The sequence below is a fragment of the Echinops telfairi genome, unplaced genomic scaffold (genome assembly GCF_000313985.2).
Source record: "Echinops telfairi isolate 266 unplaced genomic scaffold, ASM31398v2 ScPeMD7_9;HRSCAF=40, whole genome shotgun sequence".
In the NCBI taxonomy this organism is placed as follows: domain Eukaryota; kingdom Metazoa; phylum Chordata; class Mammalia; order Afrosoricida; family Tenrecidae; genus Echinops; species Echinops telfairi.
Window position 1 is genome coordinate 37,923,058 of NW_022103906.1, and position 12,342 is coordinate 37,935,399.

At 39.7% G+C, this 12,342-nt stretch overlaps 1 protein-coding gene across 1 annotated transcript in view; it reads right to left on the reverse strand.

Moving 5' to 3' along the window:
• UNC5D (unc-5 netrin receptor D) overlaps positions 1–12,342 on the reverse strand; it is a 345,871-nt gene that overhangs the window by 317,450 nt on the left and 16,079 nt on the right. The window contains exon 3 of the mRNA XM_004696203.4: positions 6,133–6,276. Within this exon, the coding sequence (XP_004696260.2) occupies positions 6,133–6,276 (144 nt within the window). The remainder of the gene's footprint in view (positions 1–6,132; positions 6,277–12,342) is intronic.

Sequence of the window (12,342 nt, forward strand, 5' to 3'; positions counted from 1 at the left end):
CCACCCCCCCACCAAAAATATGCATATATATATATAAACACTAGCAAATGAAAACTACACTATTTTGATGTTGGATTTGTACATATAGGTAAGAAAGTAACATAACTTTTAAATGACACTCTCCTTCAAGTTGTTCTCAGCACTGCTGCAACGATATTCTTGAGTTCTCTCAAATAAATGGAATACGTGAATTATATTCAGGGTTTATTATATTTTATAGATTCTTTAAAAATCAACAAACCAGTCCTTCCATGCTGTGCTTTCTCCCACGTGGCAAACACGGTCTATGTGACTATGACAGGGAAATGCTCTTTTATTCCCACTAATTCTGTCTCACACTGGAAAAGGTCCAAGTGCTAAGAAGGGTTTAACTCACCAAGGGTTAATGGCATAGTCACACCATTTTGTAAGCAGATGAAGAAGGGGAAGAAAAACAAGGAGGAAAAGCAAGGGCTAAGCTGCCAAATGTTCACACATGAAAATAAACAACTACGAATAATTGAATATTTAGAGTTTTGACAACCATCCAGCCACAGAAGTAACAGATGCTGTAGGAAGCCCATCTACATCCAACTCGATTGAACCAGACAAATGAGAGAGAGCCAGTGAGAGTCGTTCTCCAGAGACGGGCTGCTGCCAATGTTGTTGGGAGAATGAGGCTTGGCTTTATTTATTTATTTTACATTTTAAAATCACTTCTGAAAATGAGACTACATATTCCAAGACTTAGGTAAATGTATGGGCAGCCAACTGACTGAGTGTGGAATTATTTTTTTTAATAAGTTATTTTGCCCAATAAGGCAGCTACGGGCTACATACACAGACCCCCACATATATAAATTACTTATATGCTGTCAAATCCATCCAGATTCATGGTGACTACATGTATGTCAAAGGAGACATGCTCCATAAGGTTCCAGTGACTGGTTTTCATGGTTGTAATCATTGTTTTATGATTACCATTTATTAAAAGTTCATTTTGTAATCATTGTTCAAATCATCTTGTTTATACTGACTTCCTACTTTATAAAAAGTGATGTCCGTTTTGGGGTGGGAACCAGTCTTTCCTGATAACCTGCCCAAAGTACATTTTCAGTGCAGTGAATTACACTTAATATGATTCTTCTAGCCACCCAATTACATTTTCTTGGTGGGTCTGGGTAAGAAAGTGATGGAAGATACTGATAAGATTATACGAATCAGCAGTAAGTGATTGCTAATAGAGCTCATTGGGATTGTCATCCTGCTGGGTATAAAATGACTCATCTCAGAAGCAGAAGTGGGGACCTGTCTATCAGCAAGGGAAAAGAGCCAGAAGTTGAGCTAGACCCCTGCTTATTGAATCTCTTTGGCCCAGGAGACAGCTGTGACACTAGAGGAGCAAAAGAGGACTGAGTGCCAAATGAGTGGTGGCAGAAGCAGAATCAGGAGCCAGAGCATGAGACAAAGCAATGAACTTGCCAAATCATGAGCACCTTTGGGCAGGAGGCTGACTTGTGGAGTGGGGAGACTCCAAACTTAATTCGGTGAGCTAGCTTTACTGAACCAAACACTGTGGCCTGCTCCTTGGGCATTTATTGGCAGGTCTAAAGAGCTTTGTAGCATTGCATGAAAAAGGTCCATGGACCGTGTGGTTGAGAGGCCAAAACCAAGTATTCAATGCTTTCAGCCAAAATCGAAGTGATATTAGCAATAATATCTTTCGTGTGAGAAACATTTCAGTTTATATTCCTTTGATTCCTGTAGCCCTGCATTTCATTGATGCTTATATTGTAGCTCGGGCTTCTCCTGTAAGTATCATTAGTTCTTGGTCACAGGCTACCTCTTGAAAAGGTTGAATGTTAACCAATTCCATTTGGTACAGTGACTCAGTATATTCCTTTCATGTTCTTTGGTTGTTTACTGCCTCATTCAATACAGTGGTTCTCAACCTGTGCGTCTTGACCCCTTTGGGAATCAGACAACCTTTTTACAGGGGTTGCTCGATTCATAGCAGTAGCAAAATTACAGTTATGAAGTAGCAACGAAAATAATTTTATGGTTGGGTGGTCACCACAACATGAACTGTATTAAAGGGCCTTGGCATTAGGAAGGTTTAGAACCACTGATTCAATATTTTACCTATGTGATCATACAATTTTCATCTTGAAGCTTGACGTTTTCGCCAGTTCTTTCAGCTTGATACATACTGATCATATTCTTTTTTATGTTCTAACTCTAAGCCTTTGCATATTTCATTATGCTTTATTTTGCCTTCTACAGTTTCCCTTTGAAATTTTATGTTCAGCTATTTCCTTCATCATTTCTTTAATTTGCTTTAAATACTTTATTTTAAAAGCAAGTTTAGACTCTCTTCTGTCATGCACTTTGTTCTTCACCTTCTTTCCTATCTTCTTCATGACCTTTTGCCTCCTTCATCTATTATGTTGATAACCCACAAATATTTAGGCTTTTGGTCATTAGTGATCAATGCTTCAACTATGCGATTGAAAAGGTCTCCAAATTCCGGTGGGCTATACTGAAGGTCGCATTTTGGCTCTCATGGACTTGCTTTAATTTTCCTCAGCTTCAAGCTGAACTCTCGTAGGGATGGCCTGCCTCATCATCAGCCGCTGACTTGGTTTTCACTGGTGATAGTGCACTTGGCCATGATCTCCCACAAATATAGTCAATTTGATTGCAATGCATTTTATCTGGCAAAATCCACATGTGTCACTACTGCTTATGTGCTCTCGAAAAGTTTTGATTTGAAGAAGTCATCAGTCTTGCAAAATGATATCTTGTCATCTCCAGCATTACTTCTATCACCAGGGCCATATTTTTCAAACACTGACCCTTCTTTCTCTTTGTTTCCACGTTTTGCATTCTCGTTAATGGTCATTGTCAATATATCTTGATTGTATATTTGATGAATTTTAGACAAGAAGTTGGTATAATATTCAATTTTTTATCACTAGTATTAGTGTGAGGTGTGAGAATTTGAAGAGCAGTTGTATTAACTGGGCTTCTTTTTCTAAAAGTCACTGCTATTGAGTCCCAGCGACTCTTACCGACCCCCTTCTGTGACTGCTTATGGGAGTAGAAAGCCCAGTCGTGCTCCCACGGCGCTGCTGGCGGTGTCTAACCACTGACCAAGTGGATCCCAGTGCTACTCCATCAGCGGTATTGTGACATGTTCTTTGGGATGAGAAGTGTGATGCAATCCCTCTTTAATTTGTCATTCCTGGCACAGCATAAATAAAATATCTGTGAACCTATAGCTTCCCTTTAAAATGAAATGCCTTCAAAGCGGCTGTCATCTGAGCATGCTTTGTGGGAGAGAACGGGTCAGCTTTGTGAGGTCAGCGAAGCTGGATGATGTCAAGACTCTCCAGCCAACACATCCCTCAGCTGAACGCCAAATTGTCATGGAGGTTGTGACCACTGCAGTTTTTAAATTGTTATATTCTGAATGTATTGTGAGTTAAATGTAGGAAACATAAGAACCACGGGTGTTGGACCACAACCATTTAATGGATAATTAAAAAAATGATCATAATTTTGTAAAGTCCCCTCGAGATAATTGTCATCAGATTCAGAAGCTGCATTCATCTACCAAAATCTGTACCCTGCACATTAAGATGTCTTTACTACTTCAAAACCCAATCTTCAAAAGAAGAGCCAATTAAATCCAATTTGGCTTTTCATTTATTGGGAATAAAGACTATCCTCATGCTCAATGTGTTATTTGAGAGGAGTATTTGCAAATAGCAACCAGAAATCTTCTCTCTTTTCCCAAAATTTAGAAACAAAACCTGGAAATTATATTTAAAAGAGAAAAAACAATTTCTCCCTATAAGCAACTGAAAATATTCTCAATCGAAATCTTAAAGGCAGTTTCCCTCCACACATTTTTTGGTGATGCTATTATACATAGTTAAATATCAATTTATATTTTAATGTACACTGGTCCCCAAGTCAAATGCAATATTAAATGATAAATCATGCGTAGATGTGTATAAATAATTCTAAAAAATTAAAGAACTTGTCTTCTTACTGCATGAGAAGAAATTTAAAATGTTAATATTCTATTAGCAATTATATTAGGTGAATTTTATAATATAGCTTTTAATGACATTCTGATACTTCATATTTTAAGTTAAAAAGTACATCTTTATTATATACACTTATGTATATCATATACAAAAATGACACAATAATGTTGTTGAATCCCTTAAGAGAGTTGTCAGATTCTTACCATGAAACTGCTTTATGACTACATAATCATGGGAAATGATAGAATGTAAAAGCACATTTCAATTGATTTAGCATACTTTAATTCTATGATGCTGGGCAAGTTAAACACAGAGGAATAGCTTAGAGTGTTGAGTTTAGTTTTGTTTTTAAGTACCTATATCCATAATCTACAGACTATTACTGAAGCACTAAGAGTACCACTCAGTCCAATTAGTTTCAGTAAGTATCTATTAACAAGCCTACAATTGAAAGATGCTGGTGCTATATTGGATCAAATATGTCATAAGATAATAGCTAATGATTGATGAGTTCTAACTCTGTGCCAAACAGAGTTTTATATGCTTAACTTTTATTAATAGGTCTAGCTCTCATAATAACTATGAAGTAGATACTACTGTTCTCCTTACTCTGAATAGAGCACAAACAATGTCTCCCCTTAGCTTTGCTATTGACATGTGCCATGGCTGGCCTGTCCCAGGACATCGAGGGAGTAGAGATCTGGACAAGTTTAACAAATTAAACAAACAAACAAAAACAAATAAAATGTAGCGACAACAATAAGCACACACACATATAGTGGTCACCAAAGTTAATTCTAATTCATGATAACTGCAGCGTATCAGATTAGACCTGTGCACCAAATGTTTTCAGCAGCTGATCTTTTAGAGGCAGATTATCAGATATTTCTTCTAGGGCAATCTGGTTGGACTTGAGTTAACTTTCCTTGGTTAACTGGCCAATACATTAAATGTCTGTTCCACCCAGGAAGTCCTGAGACTCATTATGAGAGCATGAATTAAAACAGTCTCTATCTTAGTTCACTTGTTATTTTAAAGCCATAACAGCTTTACTAGACAAAATTAATGAACTAAATAACTGTAGGGAAAACTGTTTGACATGACTTTCTGATACAGGCCACCAGCTTACAAGGTAACCTCCTGTCTCTGGCCTATTAGAGCCAAGACAGTATCCAGAGAGGGTCTCCCAAATCACTAGCATAGTGATGGGAAATCCATATTTTAAGAGGAAGATTTCATTTCCCAGGAAACACAAATGTCTCCTCAAATAGCAATTCACTTTTATTCTTAATCCCTAAACCACTGACATCTGCTACCAAGCATTTTTCAAGTCCTCAAATAAATCCCCCTGGTCCCATATTGTTTACAGTACTCTCAAAGGGCAGTATTTGAATAAAGCAACAATAACCATCTCTGTTCTCCATCTCCCAATTTCTTCCTGGAGGGGTTTTTATACTCCAGGGCATAAGAAGAGATCTACGGGGGTAGGTGTTGGGGATGAGTGGGATGAAGACATTTTAAAGCAGTAGAAAATATGTTTATAGATTTATGATTCTTCAGAGATTCTAAAAGACATCAGTACTGAGATGTGGTAGAGAATCTTGTACTCTCCCAGAAAACAACAACAATATCCCCACCCTTAAGTCTCTTTCTAGCCTTCAGTAGGCTAACAACAACAACAAAACGCTTTCATGTCTTCTTTTTGCAGATTTGCTGGAAAGTACAGTAAATAGTCATTGCTCATCATGTCCCATCAATACCCTTGACCTTTGCCACTGATGGTGCACAGCAGAATCCTTTTTCCTTCGCTTCTTTCTCTGAATAACAGTTTTTCTACATTGTTGAGACACCTGCACTCTGACAATCTCTGCAGAATCTCCAAGCCAAACTGATTTGCTGATTGTACTCCAGAGGAAATTATCAAACATTTAAAATACAATTTTGAAAGCGAAAATTGAGAAGGGGTACAGACAATAGTCTAGTGGTTCCTTGCTGTTATCTAATCTATATTCTGCGGAAGCATCTGGCATCTCTAAAGTTCTGTTTAACTCTTGTCCATTTCCCTACACGACAAGCAGGTCATCCAGAAAGTACTTACAGGCTATGCGCACAGAGGCCTTCCTGCTCTTGGAGGTGCCCAGGTGGCTCCATGCCACACACTGGCACCAGTAGTCCTCTGGCCCATGGAAGTCCTCCACCTGCTGCCTGGTGACATTGATGAACACCTCCCGGACTTTCAAGCCTGATGTGGGGAGAGAGGAAAACTCAGCTGAGAACATTGTATTTCTGAAATAGAAAGTTAAGGTTAGCCAAACCTTTCTCTTTTAATTAAACAATTCTGTTTTTAATCAAGGCAAGGTTTTTAATTACTTTGACAATAATATATTACCGCTAATTAAATTCCAACAGCTGAGTAGGCTGGAATGCACGCGTGTAAAGTAATCGGAACCAATGTGCCTCCAATGTGCCTCCAATACAATAGTTTGCATGGTATCTTGCCTTCGTGCATTTGCTTTGTCTGGCTTTGTGTAAAAGCGACTGTGAGGAATGTAGTACTGAAGTTAATTAAGGCAATCACCCGAACAACTTGTACAAGGCTGGGATTCTGCAAGCTAAACAGACCAAGTCTACCAACATAGTTCCATTCTATTCTAAATGCCCCCTATCTGTGCAAATGGTAGAGAGAGATGCTCATCCAAGCAGTGTGGCTTAAACAAAGTGACCAGTGAATAGGGGTGGCATGGGGCGAAAAGGTGGGGAATGCAAGGAAGGACCCACAGTTAGGCTTTAGAAGCTTAGGATCATAAGGACAATGGGATAGAAAGGATGGGGACACTGGGAAGCTAGACAACAGACACATGGAACCAAGCTTGTCTCAAAGGCCAGGGAAGAGAGCCCAGGAAGGCCTCAACACAAGGGGAGGGGAAAGCAGACTTTTTTGAGTAAGACCTAAGTGTACGTCTTTGAATGCACCTGGAGCGATGCAGACGTGCACCTTTGACAGATTTTTTTCTTATTTTTTTTTTATTGCTCTGCCTTCCCTTCTGAAGAGTTTGCTCAGTGCTTCTCAGGGGGATGGATACCACCTTTCCCATCTCTCACCTGAGTCTATCCGCTTTTCTTTCTTTGCAAAGAGGACAGATGATGAGATGCAATGTCCTTCTCATCAGTTAAACCATGGACAGCAGGGTAGCAGCTTTTATAGTCAGCTTGCCCTCTCCATCCCACACCTTACATTTATACACCACACAGAAACAACAGACGCCATTGTCTCCCTGTTTTGCAGGTGAGAGAACTTTGATGTAGAGAGGTTGAGTCATTTGTCCACAGGAAGATAGATGGAATATAGAAGACCCAGGGTTTGAACCTTGCTCTGGCTCACAACAAACAAACAAAGCCAGCACTTAGATGCCCCTCTCCAATTCAATTCTGGACCCATTCTAGAAATGCTTATATTTATGTATGGAGATGAGACTAACACATGTACATTTAAAGAAAAACATGAGTGCATACCTATGCTATTTAAGTTCAAACAAAATTCATAAGGCTGAAATATCATTATATTGTAAATGAACCAGGCTCTTGGTAGGGAAGGTAGGCCATGATTATAACTTGGGTAATGGTAGGACTTAGAACGAGAATAGAGCTATAAGAATAGTCAGGATGAAGAAATATTCTCTTCTGCCCAATCAATATCATCTTATTTCTGGTATGTGATGAGACATAGTTGTGGCTACAGAAAATCACTGTGCACATTTTGAGTTGCACCTCTTTAGTTTGTGAGAGGTGTCCATTTACTGACAATCAGCTGGATGACAACTGACGATTCACATAGCTGCTGTTTGTGGAAGGCACAAAAGCCTTCCTTTTCCTTGTCAGGGTGGGAGGAAAGGGTTCTGAAAGGTATCTGGGACATGACACACAAGGAAAGAACCCTGAGAGGTTTTTCCTTGCCTACTGGCATTGTTCCTGCCTTTGCACTTAAATAGAAGAAACATGAATAGAGGGTGAGGACAAGAAGAGAGAAATGTTAACAGGAGACGAGGAGAAATATAGAAAGGATGAATAAAGCAAGATTGTTGTTAGTGTTGTCCAAGTGATGCCCAACTCATGACAACCCTACGTACAGCCCACAGAGTTGTCACAGATGGTTGTTGTTTTTAGTCTACCTTAATCTGAAAGTTCTGCTGCCACCTGTTTTAACATTGCTGTTATGCACTCCACTGACAGACACGAGATGCATTGGCCAGGAATCCGAACAGGATCTTCCATATGAATGGAAAAATCCAAAATCCTTTCATTGAACCACCACTGCCTCCACTTGTCCCCTCCCCACCCCCACCGCCCCACTGCAAGGCAGGACACAGATAGTGGGTGAGTGGAGTGCAACATCCATGGTGGGGATTGAAAAATTGAGGGGAAAATTTAAGAGGGGTCATTTTATAATTTTCTCTTCAATTGAATGAAAATGGTTGATGATCTACTTTGAAAAGTGGAATGGAGGTCCATAAAGAAAATGAATGTGTCCAGGAGGGAGATGAAGGAGCTTTAATATACCACAGCTCCCTTATGCTAGGGCAGGGACAGTCTATAAAAACATAATGTACCCTGCCTTTTAGGAAGAAGGGTGTGACCTCGGAAGCATTAGATACACTTGAAAGGCCAGGAATATGTTCAAGGTAATGGGAAACACTTTCAAATTTGACACTTACTCTGTTTCATAAAACTTTTTAATCTATCAGTCTCCTCCAGAATGACAAGCATCATCTCGAAGGTGTTCAAGATTACCATGCTTACAAAACTGCGTGTTTCCACACCCAGCCTGTAATGTTGGCTCAGATTTCATCTGAATGTTTCCATGAACAGAAAGACTGTAGAGTTTGCTCTTGAAAAGCAGACACTGCAGAACGCAGCACAGACCACGCAGTCACAACTCATCTCACACCTTCTGTGAAGAGGTTATCAACCCTCTCACTCACACTAACCTCAATTGGGAGGAAGATGTGGAGGGCACGATTTCCAAATTAAGATGACTGAACATGTTGCTTAAGTTATTAGACCTTTAAAAGAAACTATCCATGAGATGGGAAAAGCAAAGCATATATGATCCCATTGCTCTCCTACTCAGATGATTTTCTCTTCACAAAACATCAAGGTAGCAGTTTCTTTAAAAGGGATGTTATCTTCCTTAAAAAGAATATTCCGTCCCAATTAGGACTTCTTTTTCTAATGTGCAGTCATTTGTTGTGCTAAATGATCTCTTCTAGGAAAAATAAGTCTATGTACATATAGACGTATATAATAAGACTTATGTAATACATATATTTATATATATACATATATTACACACACACACTCAGAAACATATGCATTGTTGTTGCTAGATGCCATTGAGTCAGTCCCAACTTGCAGTGACCCTATGTACAAGAGCAATACACCTTCCAGTTTCATCAGTGTCTTGTTTAAGCCCACTGTTGCAGCTGTCCATCCATTCCATCATTTATGAAGCCATCAAGCCAAAATATATACACATCCTTCCCTGAGAAACATGCATAGAAAATAGCTCTATTTAAAGAACTCTTCCTCACTTCCTCTCACCTTCCCCACCAGCGTTCATCCAACTGTGATGCCGGAAGAATGGTGAATTCTATTTGTTCAGGGATAACAACTAACCTATCCAAAGGAAATGGTACAGGAGAGCCCGAATTCAAGGCAAATAAGAGATGGCATCTCTTAAATAAGAGTAGCATTGTACCTGATCACTCGCATAACTCTAATAACATGGCACAGTCTACCCCTTTAAATTATTGTACAAATTATAACCCTCAGCCTTTGTTATGGAGTAGGGGCTTACAGAATATAAAAATATGACTACGATACTGATATGCTAATAGGCTTTCTTCGCTGCTGGATGGTTTAGTTGAACATAGACTAATGTTGGCAGCAGATGAATAATTGCTCTGCATGTACTAAACATAACAGAGCAGCACAGAACTTCATCATTTGTCAGCTTTATTTGTTTAAATGAGAAAAATGCTGACAGCAGTTATTGCTGTAATCCCCTTATTTATCAGATGGAAAACACTAGTTAATCTTAGCAGGTCTAATCTTGTTGGGAGCCTAAAAGTTAGAGAGTTTTAAAATTAATCGAAGGTATATCCTTCCCAATTCAAGTAGTAATGTAAAAGAAGTGGAAAGAAATGGAGAGGGAAAAAAGAATCCTAATAATGTATCCTTGGTCCACTTTTAATACAAAAGGCTACAGGCTTAGCCTAAGCGCATAATGTGTTCTATAGAAAATAAATAATTCTGGAATAGTATTTAACATTCAGTATCATGCCAATTCCAACTCGGTGTCTACTAACAGCTGTCTCCAAACCTTTTATCTACAGCTCATTATCACACTTCCATGAGGTCCTTCAGTAACATCCTGCTGGTGGTATTATTTCCAGCCCATTCTCAAATACACATGGTGACGGGCAGTGGGGAGGAATTTGAAACAATTCTCTAGTGCATACCATGCCTCACAGTTCTATGCAATTCAATCGCTTGGAAGTCCTCTGTAGTAAGATGTTCAACTTATTAAATTGAGTGAATAAATTTAAGAAGGTTGGTGAGATTCCCCCACTTTTTCCTCAGCTATGTTTTTGTTCTTCTGAATCTAAACAATAAAAATGCAGTAAGAGACTAGCAAAACCTCTAGAACAGCATAGGGCTTTGGTCAGTTCTCTGGGAGAGAAAAATATATTAAACTTTCCATGCAAATAAGAAGCAATTTGTATTTAAGAGGCTCCTCTAATGGATTGTGGTAGTTACATAATCTAGTGTCAATTTGGGACTTGAGAGGATTAAGAATGAAGGGGTGGAATTAGTCAGTGGGGTCACAGCCAATGAGGCCTGTGGGCATGGCCTTCCCCTGAGGATTCTCGGAAAACTCTGATATTTCCTCCTTGGAGGTAGGAGATACTTTCCCATTCTACTCACCCTCTTGGAGACAGATGCTCTACTGACAAGGGTGAATCCCTGGGAGGCATTGCAGCTGACAAGACACATGGAACTACACAAGTGTCCTGAGCTGGAGAAGCCACATAGACCTACCCTGATGTAACCAGACTTCTGAAGCCAGAGAAGCCACGTAGAGACCCCTGCCAATGCTGAGGTGTTTACAACGCCACTGGATTCAAAGACTTTCTACCCAATGCCCTATGATTGTCCTGCATTCAGCGTCATTGCATGTGTTTCATGAGTTTGAAGAGGGCTTTATAGATTGATATTGAACATATGGGCTAATATTGGACTTATGGGCTTGGACTGGACTGGGTTGAGACACTTTCTTAATGTATAATTACCCTTTATATAAAACTCTCTCTTATACACATATGAGTTTCTATGGATTTGTTTCTCTGGTTTACCGGGACTAACACAGAGACTTAAGAATGAAGGGGTGGAGTTTACTGTCAATCAGGTTGCAACTTGATGATCTCATTTGGAGGCACTAAAGACATAAATATCTTGCTGGAGGCGGGACCCATGCTGACTACCCGTGAGACATTGTAGCTGACAAGACACATGGAACTACACTAGTGCCCTAAACTGGCGGAGCCACTGGGAATCCCCTGCTAGTGCTGAGATGCTTACAATGCTACTGGATCCACAAGACTTCCCACCCATTGGTCTGTGATCTTCCTGCATTCAGTGTCATTGCATGTGTTTCGTGAGTCTTAAGAGAACTTTATAGATTGGTATCTGACATATGGGCTAATATCGGATTTATGGACTTAATCTGGATTGGGCTGGGATGTTTTCTCAATATTCAATTGCTCTTGTATATAAACCTCCTTTTTTTTCATCGTTTTATTAGGGGCTCATACAACTCTTATCACAATCCATACATACATCAATTGTGTAAAGCACATTTGTAAATTCATTGCCCTCATCATTCTGAAAACATCCGCTCTCCACCCAAGCCCCCGACATCAGCTCATTTTCCCCCTCCCTTCCCACTCCCCGTTCCCTCATGAACCCTTGATAATTTACAAATTATTATTTTGTCATATCTTGCACTGCCCGACGTCTCCCTTCACCCACTTTTCTGTGGTCTGTCCCCCAGGGAGGAAGTTATATGCAGATGCTTGTAATCGGTTCCCCCTATCCAAACCACCCTCCCTCCACCCTCCCAGTACTGCCACTCACACCACTGGTCCTGAAGAGATCATCTTCCCTGGATTCCCTGTGTTTCCAGTTCCTATCTGTATCATTGTATATCCTCTGGGCTAGCCAGACTTGCAAATTGGAATTGTGATCATGA